The sequence below is a fragment of the Chenopodium quinoa genome, unplaced genomic scaffold (genome assembly GCF_001683475.1).
Source record: "Chenopodium quinoa cultivar QQ74 unplaced genomic scaffold, ASM168347v1, whole genome shotgun sequence".
NCBI classification, from domain to species: domain Eukaryota; kingdom Viridiplantae; phylum Streptophyta; class Magnoliopsida; order Caryophyllales; family Amaranthaceae; genus Chenopodium; species Chenopodium quinoa.
In genome coordinates, this window is record NW_018744502.1 from 4,736,839 (window position 1) to 4,754,754 (window position 17,916).

The 17,916-nt window shown below is 32.0% G+C and overlaps 1 protein-coding gene across 1 annotated transcript; it reads left to right on the forward strand.

Annotated features, from left to right (window-relative positions):
• The first annotated feature begins 11,054 nt into the window (after positions 1-11,054).
• LOC110698238 (uncharacterized mitochondrial protein AtMg00810-like) lies at positions 11,055-11,480 on the forward strand. The gene has a single exon (XM_021875636.1). The coding sequence runs from the start codon at positions 11,055-11,057 to the stop codon at positions 11,478-11,480; it is 426 nt and encodes a 141-aa protein (XP_021731328.1).
• The last annotated feature ends 6,436 nt before the right edge of the window (positions 11,481-17,916 follow it).

Below are 17,916 nucleotides of genomic sequence, written 5' to 3' on the forward strand. Positions count from 1 at the left end.
ATACTTTGATATGCTTTCAATAAATGTCTTAAGTGAAGTTATTCTTGTTTCAATTTTTCTATGTTTTGGAATGAATTAAGTTTATTCATGGTGTGTTCCTTTTAATTTTCAAGTATGGTATGAATAACTAGGAATTAAGTCTTCAAGAATGGGAAATAAGAAATAGTAGGCAAGGTCCTTAGGATGTTAACCAACGTGGCTGAAAACATCATGCAAGTAGTGAACTAAGGAAACTGTCATTTTTACTTGAATTCCTATAGCGAAACCTATAAAAGGATAGCCATAGCTAAACCACCTGTGTACTTGGGAAAGGAGGACCCAACCAATCTTGAAAACTAGATTAGGGAGTTTGACAAGTTGTTTGAGGCCATCAATTGCTCAAGTGAGCTGACTTGTGGTGGACCTAAAGGAAAGATGAGTTGTTGAAGAGACCTAACTTTGGGTGGGATGAGGTTAAAGAAGCCTTGAGAGAGAAGTTTTACCCAGCCTACCTAAGAAAGCTAAAGTGTATGGAGTTCACCAATCTCAGGATGGGAAGTATGTCTATCAATGAGTATTACAACAAATTTATTGAAATTATGATGTTTGCACCTGAAGTTGTCCCAACTGAAACTATCAAAGCCTAGAGGTTCGAGCAAGCCCTAACCTTAACCCTTCAAGGGAAGCAACGGGGAGTGACTTTTGATACCTTAGATGAAGTTTATGGTCGTGCTGCCCATTGGTATGGGATTAGAGGAAAGGAGATTGAGAGTTCTGAGGGAGAGAAAAGAAAGAATTCTGAGTCTGTTCACGGAGGTGAAAAGAAACTTAAGCCAAATGGGAATTCTCTGGGGACTGGAGGTTTAAATGGAAGGAAGGGGAATAAGGGGAACTTTGGGAAGGGAAATGATGGACAATAAGCCAATATTTGAGGGAATGGGGATCAAGGAAACAATGACAAACCCAAGAGATTGTATTTTTGTAGAAGGTGTGAAAAGAACCACCCTGGGAAAGATTATGAAGGTAACCCGGTGACTTGTCATTATTGTTAAAAGTTAGGACACCGTGAATATGAGTGTTTCAAGAAGGAATTTGATGTCAAGGCAGGGAGAGTTCAGGAGAGTAAGAACCCATTTAAGCCATCTCAATCTAGTGGACCACAAGTTGGAACCAGTAGCAATGGAGGGAATGTTCCTAAGGGGCGTGTTTTCGTAATTAATAATTGTGAACGTGAAAGCTTTGAATGATTTGATATGTTCTCTATGTTGTTAAAATTTTAATTGGTTCAAGCTTTTTGAATCCTTCTATGTGTTTCTCGTTAATAAAATTTGAATTATAGTAGCATTTGAATTTTCAAGATCCATGTGAAGTTTTCATGAGAAACATAATTGTTTGAATTCTGAGTGCATTTTGAAGTTTTACGGAAATTTAATTCCAAGGTGGAAGATACATTTGCTTATATCAAGTGGAAGTTAGAAATAATTATTTTCATATGTAAATCATGAAATTGTGTGTATATATGATATTTACATGGTTTATATGATAAAATATATGAATTCCAAGATTATTGGTTGAATGAGAATTATTTAATGAGTGTTCCTAATGTTGAATTGTTAAATAACTTCCTTATATTAAAATAGATGTGTTTTTGTGAAATATTTCTTTTATATATTAAAATCGTATTTTGGAATGATTGTGAATTTCAATAAGTTGTTGTATTGGTTTATCCATTTAAGTGTGAATATTGATTAATTTCTTTGACCTTATTTGGTATAATTAACTATGGGATATGTGGCAAGTATTTAAATCATAAGAAGTTTACATGTGGTCAATATGGCTGAGTTTGTTATTTTGAGTTTAAAGGATTTGATGATTACCATGTGAAATGAGGAGCTACGTTATATGGATTGTTAATAGTCATAAACATGAATATTTGGAGGATTTGTGTTATTAAGCCTTTACTAATTTTTGGAATCTGATTTATTGTGAGCACGAAAATATTATTTGTGGTAATGATGACTTAAAGATTTTATATAAATGTTGGAGTAAGGAAACCCTTTGGGAGACAAGAACTTTGATATGAGATTAACACTATTAATTTATGATAATTTTATCTAAAGGTAGAAAATATCCATATTGCGAGAATGAGTACTGGGATGACTTTTTGAAGTAAAAATTGTTGAGGGTTGAAAGTTTTGAAGAAACTTTATACAAAAGTTAGAGGATTTTGAGTCAATTGAAGTGAAAGGAAGTATAAGAAATAGTATTTCAGAAATGAATTTGTTTTAAATTGAAGTTATTTTGAAGAAATAAAACCTTGTAAAGGGATTTATTGGAGTTAGTTAAGGAATGATTTTTTGGATGGTTACTTAAAGGATTTTACTCTAAGAGATTGACGACAAAGTTAATTGATATAGAGAAGTTATTTAATCATGGAAAAATGAATGATTGCATTTTTAGTTATTTAATGAATTGCCTTAAAGATAAGTTATGAATTATAACAACCAGATTGAGGAATTTGAAGTTATGAGAAAAGATGATCGGGTTATTGAATGTTTTAAAGGCAAAGTATTGTGTTATTTGAAGTAACCAAGAGTTAATGATTTCGATTTAAGGTTGTATTACCAGGATTTATGAATTTGTTGGGAAAATTGTAAATACTTTTAGAAGTTACCCTAAGACAATTTACTAATCTATGAGCGATAAGAGGGTCAAGATAAGATATGCTTTTATGCTTGGTACCTATGACAGTCTTTGCTATGAAGTTGAATATGTGATTATTGTAATTATAAAGTTTCTTATGAAAAAGTAAGACTTTTATCAAAACAAGTATTTTACTACAAGTATGCAAAAACGAATTTTCAAACATACAATTTTCAAAGTAAAGTTTTGTATTCCATGTTTTTAAATAATTGTTTGGATTGAAAACTTTCATAGATCTTTTAAAATCTTTTATTCAATATTTTGATTTCAGTTATATATATATATATATATATATATATATATATATATATATATATATATATATATATATATATATATATATATATATATATATATATGAGACTTACAGTTTTTTCAACGATTTCTCCAAATGTAAGTATTTTAAATTTTTCAATGACGCATAAAAAATTTATGAGTTTTCTCACTACTTTTGTAAACAAATCATTTTAAAACCTAAGTTCTTTTAGATGTTTGAATTGAATAGTAATGTGTTGAAAACTTGTTGGTTTTCCTTGGTTGGCTTGATGCTTATTGATAAAGTGTTAAAAATAATCTATTTAATGATTAATGTGTTGGCGAGTTACGGGGACGTAACTCCTTTTAAGGGGGTAGAGTGCGATAAAGTTTCACGCGGTTGCTTTTTCAGTAATCTTGTGTCTTTCTTGAGTTAGTTATGATCTTGAGTCTGGTTAGGATGTGCATATCTTTAAAAATTTAAAATCGATTTCTTTATTTTTTTACTAAGTTTCGGGACGAAAATTCTTTTAAGGGAGGTAGACTATAATACCTTGTATTTTTGAAATTAATTAATTAATTAATTAGTATTTTCTAAAAAGGGTATTTTAGTAATTTATTTTACTATTTGAATTTTGGAGCCAAAATTATAATTGAATTTTGGCGCCAACAACATTTTCAAAACTCAATGATTATTTCGGATTTTGGATAAGATTTATCATCCATTTATTTTAATAAAAAAAATTATATATATATATATATATATATATATATATATATATATATATATATATATATATATATATATATATATATATTTCGAATATTTTAATTAACAAAAATTATATTTCTTATTTATAAATTAAAGGGCCGAAATTCCTAAATTAATTAATGAGATTTTTGGATTTTCTAAGTGTAGAAATTCTGATATTTATTAGTTAATTAAGTTAGTTTTAAGTTAATATTTTCTAATTAATTATTTTCTAAAAATTATATTATTTACACAATCATTTTTAATCCTTAAAATCTAGCAAATATTTTTCTAAAACTAGTAGTGGAGGTCCGAAAATATGAGCATGGATATACTCAATATTTTCGGCGACCCTATGTTAGTTTTGGGTTAATTATTTTGTTATTTTTGTATTTTATTTATCTTCTTTAAATTCCTTATTTCCTTAATTCCTATTCTCCATCTCACAAAGATTTGATTATACAATTTATTTGCCTTAAATCATTCTTGATTATTCCCCAAGCAAAGCCATTTACCATTTAATATTTCATGACTACATACTTACCTTATTTCTTCATTTCTTAATCCCCATAAACTAGACTTTCCTGAATTCTTTAACTCTCTTTTCCAAGTAATTCCTTAAACTAAATTTACCATAATTCTTCCTACAAAACCTTAATTCTTTCATTCATGAGCCTATAAATACCCCCTAATACCTCTCATATTCTTCACACCAAAAATTTAATTCTCTTCTTCTCTCTTACTCTTCTTTTCCCTCAACCTTTTCCTACTTTTCTTCTCCTTTTTTCTAAAAGAAAATCAGCCTATATATCTTTAGAGTCAATTTTCAGGCAGTTCTTGTCAGTTTTGCGGCTTTTCTATTTCACAAGAAATTGTTCCTCTCAAAATATCCTTGAAGTTAGGCTCAAAAATCACCCAATTCGGAGTTATGTTTAAGAGGTTATAGCCTCTACAAGTTCTACGTATTCTTTCCAACGCAAATTCAATTCTCTTTAATCCTATTCCTTTATTTTCTTCATGGTTAGTTTTTAAAAATGTAAATACTTATTTCAAAGCTATAATTTTATATTAAAGTATTATTTTTAAAGAGTTTTGTAGTCCATGCACATTAGATTTGGGTTTATGTCTAAAGATGTTGTGATAAGTGATAACCTTATGGTTATGCTAATTGCAAGGTGAATTCATGATTGAACTTTGAAAGTGCAAAGTGTTGATTGAGATTCGGAATCAAGGTATGGTTAGGTGGCTAGATACCTTCGAAGTTGTTGAATTAATAAGCATGTTTGTGAGATTTTAATTAAAATTTTTTGAATTATGATTTATAAATTAACCTTGAGAATTTTTGTTTTAATAAATATGTTTGAAAATGGATTTCTATCTTGTTTTTGGTGGTTTGAAATTATTTATAATGTTTAAAGGAATTTGATTTTTAAAAGTATGTTGGATTGATTCAAAGAGTTTTAAAAGTTTTGATTTTAAAAACTTGTTGATAAATACAAAGAGTTATTCTATCAAAAAGTTTGATTTTATTGAAATGAGGAATTTCATGAGAATTATTAAATCATTTATTAAAAGCTTTACAAGCATTATTATTTTATTAATCCCACTATGCGGATTCATTGAGGACTATGGACTTTGTATGACCTAGTCTTTCCTCAAGAATAGTCTTTCAATATAAAGATACCAGCTTGGGGGGTGTGCACTGATACATTCATAAAATATAATATTTATATCTATTAAACTCTTGATTTTATGTTGATATTTAATGGTTTAATGATATATTAAGTACTTTTTTTCCCGAGACACGTACTACTACTATTTTATTTATTTGTGTGTAGGAAAGAAAGTATTGGTACAAATTGCATTTTACGAAACTTCCAGTTAAGAGAAGAAAATTGCAAGTGGTTGACTCTCAAGTATTTCAAGCCCAAAATTATTTTACTGGAGAAACATTTATAGTTGGGCTTAAATTATGTCAAAGAGCTCAAAACTCTTCTTGGTTCACTGTTATTGCCTTTAGCACACAAAAAAAACCACCTTGAGCGAAATTTCTGGGATTGAAATGTCAAGCAAGAGATAAAGATGAAATTGGATAAAAATTGGAGCGAGAAACTCGGATTAGCTTGAGATGAGCTACACCGAAATAGAAGGGAGGCTGTATTTCAGCAGAAAACAGAGGGGGATTTCGCCGAACAATATGGTTTTCTAGGGGTAAAGAATTACAGAGAACAGAGCAAAATTGCATGCGAGATGAGGCAACTTTCTGGGCAGCAGCGAAGCACAGCGAAGGAGGCTTGGTTGGGGTTGTGTTCTGGGCTCGCGAAGCTACTGCAAAGTAGCAGAGCAGCGGCGGTGAAGTAGCTGAGCAGCGGTGAAGCAAAGGAGAGGACGGCGAAGTCGAGGTGACTTATCTGCTCCGTAATCCTTCGATTGCTACAGGGATAAAGAAGCTTTTCTTGTCTTTTGGGCTGGTTGAATAAGGGACTTCGTTGGAGGTTTCTATTTCATTGATTTGGTATTCTGGATTCCTTTTTTTTTTAGTCTACAATTCTTGCATGTGTATTTCAATAGTTGGATTTGGTGGTAGTTTACTTCTGTTCATCAACATTAGTAGTAGATTAAGAAGTAACTTCAAGTATTGTTGGATTCATACTTGTTTATATTTATTTTCTGAATTTCTTTGAGTAATATGATTTATATAGCTTTCATTGTTATACTTTTACTTTTCAGTATGTTAGGCTAGATTATTAGTGGGTACGGAGATATAGTATACATTAGATTATTGTGTTGTGAGAATAAGAATGTTATGATCTGAGTTTATTATGTTTATATCTTGATTGGAGTGGTAATCTGTTTTTTTTTTTTTTTTTTTTTTGGTATGAATTGGTTAAATTATATTTTAGACCGGCCATCTTTAGTATAGTTTGCTAATTTAATTGCTAGAATATTGATTTGTGATACGTAATTGTCCGGATTAATATTCCTTAGTAGCACTTAGGTGTTTGGTGAGTGACTGTAGCTTGTCCGATGCTTATGATTATCAACCCTTTAAGTTGCACGAATCCGAGCTTGTGAGATTTGTGGCTTAAGTTAGCTACTTCCTAGTTATTAATGCTGCTAATTAATCGAGTCTAGAGAGCTTGTTCTAGATTGTTCGTTAGTTGGAAAATATTCCAAGAGTTTGTTTGGTTTATTTGCAATTAAGGGAAGTGTCGAATGCTTGTTTGTGTTCATCGGCTAACATTGAGATAAAAATATGATTTATATGATTCGATGATCAATCGATTTTCCAATGCTATATTGTATCTCCCGATCCCTATTTCGTCACTCTTGATTTTTAATATTTATTCTTACTGTTAATTTTGCATCTCCATATTTAACTTATTTTCAAGTCCGTAGTTTTATATATTAGATCATAATAGTCATTCTTCAAATTAGGGGTTATTAACATACACAAGTAATAATTTGATAATTATTTCTCTGTGGGATCGCCCCTAGATTACCCTACTACATTTTAGGAGGTTTTAGTTAGGTTTATTTTTGGTAGACACGCGACAGTCGTACCATGCACACTTAGGAGAGGAATTGGGTTTTAAAAAAGGAATTGGTTTTTATCACTTGAATTATTATTCAAATTATTATTATGTTTTTGGAATTGTTTGAGAATCTTGAGAATTGGTTTTGAATTTATAAGTTTGGAATTATTGGATTTATTATTGGAATTGATTTTAAAAGCATGTTTGCAAATAAATTGTGTTTACATATATTGAACTTATCGTACTTAGCATATTTTGCTAATCCGTATTTCCTATATGTTTTGGTTCGCCTTGTTCTGATTAATGGTAAGAAGTGTTAACTATTTTTAGGTGGAGTCAATAAAGCATTTGGGAGTCCCGGGATATGCTTCACCTAGTTAGGAATGTTGGTCTTTGTTTCTATTTTTTAGTACTGTTTACAATGGTTATTACTATTTTATAAGTATTGATAAAAGAAGAGTTGAGTTCTCCGCTGCAAGTTTGTTATTGAGTTAAATATTTTCAGTAGCCTTGAGTAATCACGCGGCAGTAATATGCCTCAGTCTATCTCTACGGTATAATTATACATATTATACTAGTATTTTCGTAAAGGAAGATTTGGGGGGTGTTACAGGTGCAGACTTTGACTCTAATTCGCAAGAGCTAACTTTCTCATCAAGAAAATTTATGTGCTTTTTATCAATTTCATCCTGAATCTTATTTCTAAATATTATGCAATCGCTAGTCATATAAGTAAAAGCGTTATGCCATTTACAGTAGTTCTTACCTTTAACCTCGTCAGGACTTCTAGTTTTATCCCTCCCTGGTAACTTAATCTTTTGATGACTCAAAAGCCAATCAAAGATTTCATCACATCTCATAATGTTGAAGGTGTATTCCCTCTTTTGATCAGATTTTAAATCTTTTTTATAAGTAAACTTTTTATTAGTTAAAGGACATTTAAATGAAGGACCCTATACAAACTCGGCTATTGCCGCTTCATACACATCATCTTCCTGATCACACTCCTCAGCCATGCTAGCATAAAACTTATGTATAGATCTAGACTCTTCTTCTAAGAATCTCTATTACAACGCAAGAAAAAGCAACAAAATCAAGGAAGTATTGTCCTTTAAACTTTTTCCTGAAAGGAAAAGACAAACCCTTTTGGACGATAGACACAAACTCTAATTCAGGTATATTTAAGTGACATCTAATCTTAGCATTCTGAAAATCTGTTAATGTAATCTCCTACAGGCTCCACCTTTTCTTGCACTATCTTGGCTAAATCACCTATAGTGACCGTTGTGTTTGCATATCTTGCCAATTTTGAATTGAATATGGTGGTAAGTGAGTAAACCAAGAGAATGAAGTACTAGTGAGAGAGCTGAAAAACATTCTAAGCTTAAAAATTCATTATCTGCTGCCTCTTTACACTGCCAATTGAATCTGACTAACTGTTCCTTAGTAGACATTGTAATGTCGCCAGAGAAAAGAGGGAAAAATTCAGGAACCTTAAACCTTCTTGGGAATGGATGCATCCTATCAATCCATTCAGGATATGGACTGCAGGTTCCCCTTCTAGCATATCCACCGTTCTAGCCCATAACCCTCTAGATCATTTTCTCCACTTGTCTGAGCAGGGGTTCCTGTCCAATTTGTAGAGGTTGACCTTGCATTAATTGGTTAATTAGGTTGAACTGGTGTATCTTGCTTATGAAAGTATTATGTTGGTTCCTTTGAGGATTGTGGAAACTTTCATACCAACACGTGTCCCTCCTAAAGTATTAGGATTAGGTTGAGACATTGTTGGATATCTTTTTCCATATAGACCACTAGCCTTACCCTAGTTCCATAGGAACATGTGTAGGGTGGACAGAGTCTTGATATCCATATGGATATTAGTTATAATTCCCATGTTGTGTAGATGATTGTTAGCCATTCATGCAATAGGTTGAGAGGACATCCTTTGTGCAGATACAACAACTTGTGTATGGCATGCTAGATTTGACATATTTCCAATACCATAGTTGGCATAACTAACACCAATCTCTACTCCTAAAGGACGTATGTTACCCATTGAAGAGGTTAATGGGTATGTGGTAACCAGTGGAGGCAAGGAGGAAGAAGATGGACCCTGACCATTATGGTTATAGCCTGACTCATAACCTGGCCCTGGACCATTAATTTTCCCCTGACTCCTATACCCCTTATCAGAACCAATAGGAGGGATACTTCTTGGAACTAATATAGGGGGCAGATTTTTATGAGATCTTGTCATATTCTTGACTCTAGGGTATCCTAGAGGGACGTTATCCCTTTGATTTATTTCAGTAATCCCACTACCTAAAGTGGTTAAAACATTCATCAATTTCCCATTAAGTTGGTTATGTTTCTCCTCTAAAGGTTCAAACCTTGTAACTACTTTGATGCTACACTCTTTGATAATGCCACGTTATTATCGTTCAGTGTATCATTAATATCTAGAATAATCTTATCAATCTACCTGGTAACCACTTGTTGGGTAATAGAGTCAAAGTTTCTCAACTCGACAGTTACCACTCGAGCGGTTTCTTCTACCATGACGATAGTAGTTATCAAACTGCTCTGTATTATTTTGTTTTATATCTTCCATCAGACTCTTCACGATTTCCACATATTTAGCGTAAATTGTGTTGAGTAAGTGTCTAGTAGGAGATTGACCATCTACTCTTTCTAGAACCGATTCATCTTGCCTTTGTGTATGAGGCTCGATGATTCGAAAGAGTGTGCCATGTGTTTTATTAGCAGTTGATTTTCTAGATCTAATTGATCCTCTAAAATAGTCTCAGGATTGTGTTTTGATGAATTATCATCTTTCTTAGCGTTTCCTTTATGAGTTGAACGCTTAGGAGCCATGGGAAAAAACTTCCAAATTAACAAAGTTAAATGGATTTAGTCTAGTGTTTTCCCACTGTGGTCGCCAAAAAACTTTTTGAGGTAAATATTTTTCTTTACCAACAAGTTAAATACTCTATCTTGTTCTAGAGTATTAGGGGGATGCCCCTCGAGTTACCAGTTTCAAAGATTGATAACCTTGCTAACGTAAAAATAAAAATAATATGGAAGCTTTCCCAAAAGAAGTAAAACAAGTTAGATTGCTCAATTAAACGAGTAGATAAATATATATGACAAAAGATACAAATGCATTCCATTAATTAAGGGATAGAGACAAGTCTACAATTGTACAAGTTGAAGGAGAGGTTACCTCCATGATCATACAATTGGAAAAGACGAACGATTTTCAATACATGCTACGTGATAAACTACACCACTATTGCTTCGCTACTAAGCCAAGGAAAACTACGAAAAGCTAAGAAGAAAGCTTAAAAGAAATGAAATTCTTGTTGTTGATTGATTTTGTGATGTCCTCTTTTAATCCTTGCACTTCTAATTATAGGCGAAATAGAGCGGTTATGACTGACTCCCATAATTGTTGTACTGTTGTGCTTCTTGGCGCCAACACTTCTTTGAAAATAAAATCATCCACTAGCCTCCTAAACCGGCCTCCATATTATTGGGCCTCTAAGTGATATCAACCCAGTTGCTTTTATGTCTTGTCCAATTCGACCTAAAGACCTCTTACTTACTCTAAAAACCTCTTACCTCAGTCAAGAAAGTCAAACAAAAGTCAAAAATCTGATTTTTGGGTGTAACAATGCTATAAAATAAAAGATTTATGTGCTCCAAAATATTTTTTGGGATTAGAGGTGGCACGGAGTAAACATGGTTTCTATGTGTGTCAGAGAAAATATGCCTTAGACATTATTTAAGAGACGGGATTGTTAGGTGCGAATCCGACGGACTATCCAATGGAGCAGAATCATAAGCTGGCCATGGTAGGAGGAAAAGTTTTTCCCGATGGAGAGAGATATAGACGCTTGATTGGACGTTTGATTTATTTGGCTGTCACTAGGCCAGATTTGGCGTATTCGGAGCATACATTGTCACAATTTATGCAAGCACTGAAAGAGGACCATTTATATTGGGAAGCAGCATTGAGAGTGGTTCGTTATTTGAAGAAATGTCCAAGTCAAGGGATTCTTCTACGTTTAGATAGTGCATTACAATTGGAAGGATGGTGTGACTCTAATTGGGCTAGTTGTTCGTTGACTCTTAGATCCTTGACTGATTGGTTTGTATTACTTGGTTTTTCTCCAGTATCTTGGAAAACCAAGATACAGTATATAGTTTCCCGATCTTCTACAGAAGCGGGTATAGGAAAATGGCGGCCTTGACATGTGAGTTGAAGTGGTTAAAACAATTGCTCCGCGATTTGGGAGTAGAACATAAGTAGGGAATGAAGTTGTTGTATGATAGTCAGTTGGCTTTACAAATTGCGAATAATCCTGTGTTCCATAAGAGGACAAAACATATTGAAGCAGATTGTCATTTCATAAGTGATGCGATTTAAGAAGGTGTTATTTGTCCGTCTTAAGTTTATACGGAGATACAGTTAGCGGATATATATAAGAAAGCATTGGGAAAAGCGCAATTTGAGTTTTTTCTTGCCAATATGGGCATTCGAGATCTACATGCTCCACCTTAAGGGAGATGTTAAGATAATAATTAGAGAATATTGTAATATCTTTAGATATCTTATTTATGTTAATATTTATCCTATTTCTTTCCTAGTGTGTTTAGGATATGGAATCTTATGTAAATTATTATATATTGCATAGAGATGAATGAAAAAGTTGAGCCATTCACATTAATTTGACATAAACAAATTTAAATAAATATTAAAGAGGCTAAAATATACCACATTCTGGACAAAATGTGCGGATAACTTCGATTATTACTTAATTAATTACGTATGATTGCTAGATAATCTGGATCATGTCGCTATAAGAGCTACAACAACGTTTTCTTGCAAGATAAAGAAACTTGTATAACAATTGACTTAAAAATTAAAAATTTGTGCATGAGTAATGTGATTATAGCAGATAAAGTGTTGCTTTTGCTACTTTTATTTTACATGTAGTTAGAAGCTAATCGAATTAACTTGAAGAAATATAGTGAATTATGGATAGAACTCTGCACAATCTAAGGTCTAAATACTCTTTGGATTCAGGCAATTGAATTTTTACTCATATTGTTTGGAATAAAGGTAAATAATATAAAACCCTAGAGCTAATTATGTTATATTTTGTTTCTATTCTCGTCTCCCAACCATTTATTTATTTTGATAGGTAAGAAACAAAAAAAGGAACATTAGAATACCCTTTTGATTTACTTACAGATTTAAGATGTATCCATTATATATCAGGAGAGTAAATATTTATGTAGACACATTTGTCGATATATATATGATTTAAAATTGAGAACGTTTAGTGTGAGATCAGACTCATTGTGAGTCCAGTTTATCTGGCATTAATAATCTAATATATATTTGACATTAATAATCTAATATCTAACATTAGTAATTTAATATCTGATATTAATAATTTAATTAATATCTGACATTAATAATTTAATATCTAACATGAGTAATCTAATATCTAACATTAATAATTTAATATCTGACATTAATAATCTAATATCTAACATTAATTAATCTAATATCTGACATTTATAATACAATAGCTTAAAATAACAATCTAATATCTAACCTCATTAATCTAATATCTGCATTTTTTGAAGCAAGTCCTGTTTTCCTAAACTTATCCAAGCACCATCAAACTTACCCTTTGATTTAACTTCCACCGCCTAAACCTACCACCCAACCACCGGAAACTGGTCGGAACATTCGATGAACTTACTCTACGGCCTCATTAAGATGTTAACACCGACATCCCCCATCTACGAGTTGTTTGCCATTCATGGCGCTCCAATCTTTCTCTCTCTCTCTCTCTCCTCCTTTCTTACTCCATTGGTTTTGGTTCCATCCCTAAACTCAACCTCAAAAATACTCAACCTGAATTCGAATCCGTATCCGGTTCTCTCTTGCCGCAGATTCGCCGGAAGTCATCGAAAAAATTTGTTTTCCGTCGTCTTCAAAATCATCGTCGTTGTGTGGATGGACTCACGGTGAGTCCGTTCTACACATCTTTATTCATTTCAAATTATAACATTTTAGTCAATTATCTTTATACATGAACTTGAGTTCATAATCTATCAATGAATTCAATGAAATTTAAACAAGTTAAGCTCAAGGAAATACATAATTAGATAATTGCTCTTCATATAAGTTAAAGAGAATATGAAGGAAGTGAAATCACCTAAATTTTCTACTACCTATTATTAAGTTTTTTTAGCTTAAGAAAAAAAAAAATTTAGTAGCTTGTATACGTTACACAATTTCTTATATAGTGTGTATGTTTCTTTTTAGTTGTAATAAAGGAATTTTTTATGCCTCCTAAATAATACCCCTTTATTATAATTAAAAAGAAACGAAAGTAGTTATTTCTACCCGATTTGTAAGTTTATCTCGAAATTCCAAAGTTTGGATCATGCATGAAAGCGAAATGATGACACAATTGGTATTGTGTAATACTACCTCCGTTTCTGAAAGTTCGATTCGCTTACTATTAATGTGGTCAAAATAATATAACTTTGACCAAATTTTATAATCTTTAACACATGAATAAATTAGCATGTGAGATCTTATTAGAATACTCTTATTATAAATTTTTCAAATATCAACTTTTTATAATTTTTACTAATATATAGTTGAAGATATTTATGATCAAAGTTGTTCATTGGAGACTGCAAAAAATGCTAAGTGAATCAAAATTTTAGGAATTGAGGGAGGACTTGATTTGAAACTGACTTGTTTACGAACCCTAAAATCATAAAATAAGTCCATTTAATTAATTTTCCTCTTTTGCAATTGATGTTGTTGTGTCGACACATAGCAATATGACATGTTTGAAATGCTTTTGTATCGGTCATTATCGTTGCATTCAGGTCCATTCTTTATTAATTGTGATGTGTCTGAATTTTGGAATCATGGTTGTTCAAGTGTTGTATCAGCTGTCTTATATATGTTCATATGTAGCTTTGAAATTTTAGGGCAACAAAAGTTTGACATAGCGATTGTGTAGTGTGTGTATATATAGTGAGTACATATTATACGTACACTTTGTATCTGTTTTGGATACAAGGATTAGCAATGTGGGCTTGTTTTACTTTATAGTGATGAATGGTATACATTTGAAGTGGTATATACAAGATAAAAAACTACCAATAGGTAGTCTTCTCATCTGATGTAGGTACGATTAAATATATGTAACGACTAATCATGTTTTATTGTCCATCCCATAACATGCATATTTTATCTTGTGTCCAATTATGTATGATGTACATAATGTACATTTTTTATCACCTACAATTACGAAGGACTTTTGGAAAAATTAATTAATATTCTCTATGTTTCATTTTGATTGCCACTAACTATTTTGACACCAATTTCACAAATAAATAAATAATAACAAGATGAGTGTAGCAGGTTCTACTTCAAGAGATAAAATTTCTTACGAGAATATCATTAATGCAATTAGACAACTTAAAGTAAAAAAGTGCAGTAATTGGGAGGAAGAAAAAGCAGCTGATACAAAGTACGTAATTAGCAAAAAATGTTGTGACACAAAATGATGCAATAAGATGCATAATAAATTTAAAAGGAGAGATGATATACCTTACAAAAAAAAAAAAAAAAAAAAAAAAAAGCATTCTTCTCTCTTTTCTAAAATAAATCGCTTCCCTTCCTTGAAAAATAGGAGCTCACCATAGTTCTGTTGTAGCGTCCTATTCTCCGACAAGTTTCCGCTTATTATCTGGTAAATTAAAAACAGTTTTCTCCCAAGCATATAGACTTCAATCTTAGTTTCAAAAAGAAAGGTTTTTTTTAGACTTTGAGTTTAAGGGTCTGTTTGGTATAGCCTGGGCAGTGGCGGATCAGGACGGTACCAAAAAAAAAAAAAAATTGTAAAAGAGACTTGGCCTCTTAGATAACCGGTTTCTTTGGCTAAAATATTAAATGTTGTAGTTGTCAGGCCCCATATACAAGTAATTAAAAAAAAAATAAAAAATAATAATAATAATAATAATAATAATAATAATAATAATAATAAAACACGCTCTCTCTTCTCACTTCCTCAGTTCACAAAGTAGAAACCCTAGAACTAGAATTCCAAGCAATAGCGGATCCGGGATTCGGGTAATGGGGATACAAACTTAATAAAAAATATTAAAATGATTAAATAGATATAAAAAAATTCAATACAAAAAAAAAAAAAAAAAAAAAAAAAAAAAAAAAAAAAAAACATAATCTTTATTACAAATAATGAAAAGACAAAGATTACATATGTTTCACATCAAATCTTACAAATGCATACGAGTTTTCATAACTTGAAAGCGATTAATTACATAGTCATCACTAACTTGCAAAAACAAGTCCCTCTCAATATATGTAACTAAACAATCATTCATAAATTGATCACCCATACTATTCCTCATTTTGTTTTTCATAATAGTCATCGAGGAATCTTTCCACACTTGCGTTTGCAACGGGAAGAATCAAGGCTAGTTTTAAAAGCATGTAAACTAGCTTATATGAATCATGTTTCTCGGTTTCAACTAACTTCATGGATAGTTCCCCAAGATCTTTGACATCTCAAAACCTTTCATCCTCGCATGTCACCAACAAAAAAATCAAGCTCAAAGGCTAGAGTTACCAAATCGTTTTTCGAGAACTCATTTGGATATATAATTCGACAAGCATAACAAATTTGTTCTCATCAAAAGTCGCAAAAGAATTAAGTGGATTTAAACAAGCAATACAAGAAAGTAACTCCATGTTTTGCCTCATTAAACCTATTGTTAAGCTCTTCAAGTTGCAAATCAATGACAGATAGAAACATTTCAACCTAAAAACGATGAAGATTTTTAGCCTTTGCAAAGAAGCATTTCGATCTTCCACGGGGTTCATACAAATCATTCATATCGGGAACTACAATGTCATGTTTAGCACAAAAGGAATATATATACCTTATCGAAAAAGTTTTCCCATTTATGATCTCTCTTTCTTTGCAAATGTTCCTCAGTCAAAGAAACAAGAGCCATGGCATTAACAATATTTGTGTCCTTTCTCTGGAAAGCCTAACTCAATACATCTGTATAACCAAATATTTCAAGCATCAATTGTGTCAAGAAAACAAATTCAAAAGACTCAAATGTAGCCATAATAGTTCTAGCCTTTCTACTGTCTTCTCCACAAATGGGGTTTTTTCCATTTTTCTCCAGTACCTTCATGAATGTAGAATACAAAAATTCAAAAGAGTTTTGTAGTGTGACCCCCAACGATTTGCCCCTGGCCTGTTTAATCTAAGTTCTTGGTTTAAGCCTTGTCCTCTTTCAATTCACCCAATTCTAATAATAGTAACACTTTTTAAGCTTGAATTTCTCTATTGAACCTTTTTTTTTTCTATTGAATTATTTTAATATTTTTTATTGAGTTCGTACTCCTATTACCCGAATCCTGAATTCGTCACTGGGTATCGCTGTAGTTTTCTGTTTTTAGATTTTTTGTTTTTCAAGCCCATATTATATATGTCATATAATGAATTGTTAAACTTATTAAAAAAATAATTTTCAAAACTGACAATACAAAAGCATAAACAACTTTTTCTCATTAAATTTTATTTATCCTTATATTTTTAGCCTAATACATATTGTTAGCCTAAATTACAAAAATAACAAAATGCATATTGTTAGCCTAAATTACAAATATATCCTTAACATTGATTTATCAATTTGTATCATGCTATAATGCCCACCAAGATAGCCATAAAGATATAAACTTAGATTATGACCTTCAATTGTTTTTTTATTTTTTATTTTTTTAGATGAGGCTAATGCCAAGAGTTAAACCAAAACAAAGCAACACAAAACTACAAAGAAAACGAAAATAATAAACATAACATACTAAGAAGGTATTAGGCGTGGGAAACTCACTCCCCTAATATCCTCCTCTAAAATACTAGAAAGACCTGACGGAATAAAATTAAGAATAACGATGTCAGTGTCGTGAGTGACTCTGTGGTTGGCCAACCAATTCGCCATGCGATTTCCTTCCCGGTAAATATGAGCAACTTTAATCTCCCAACCATCATCATTCATCATACGACGGTATCGATTTATTTCATGAATACTTTCATTTGTGTGCGGACATCCTTTTTGCATAATCTGAACACAGGCAATATTATCTAATTGTACTTCTAATTGTTTGATCTGAAGGTTTTTAGCGAGCTCCAAGCCACGAGTTAGAGGCTAAATTTTTGCTTAAAATGCTGTGCAACGCGCAAACTTAGCTGAGAACCCAGAAATGAAATTCCTTGCATGATCTCGGATAATCACACCCCCTCCTGGATGTCCTAGACTCCTCTTCACAGCACTATCGCAATTAAGGACATACCATCCATAGAGGGGAGGCTGCCAAGTTATATAGCATTGTAACTTTGGATTAGGAGTAGTGTCTTCATGATGGCTAAAGCTCCGAAGAGCCTCATCTACTCTTATGCGTAAAAAACGTACCAATATCAACAGGGATTTCGTCACTACGACTAAACATATAGCAATTCCTCTAACGCCACACTCACTATGCCATAATGCCAAACAGGGTAGGCCATCCTTTATCATACAGATTCCCAGTTTCCTTGAGTTATGAGTTAA

What these genes read in the sequence shown, in the direction of transcription:
- LOC110698238 (XM_021875636.1), top strand. Translation starts at nt 11,055, where the DNA reads ATGGAGCAGAATCATAAGCTGGCCATGGTAGGAGGAAAAGTTTTTCCC.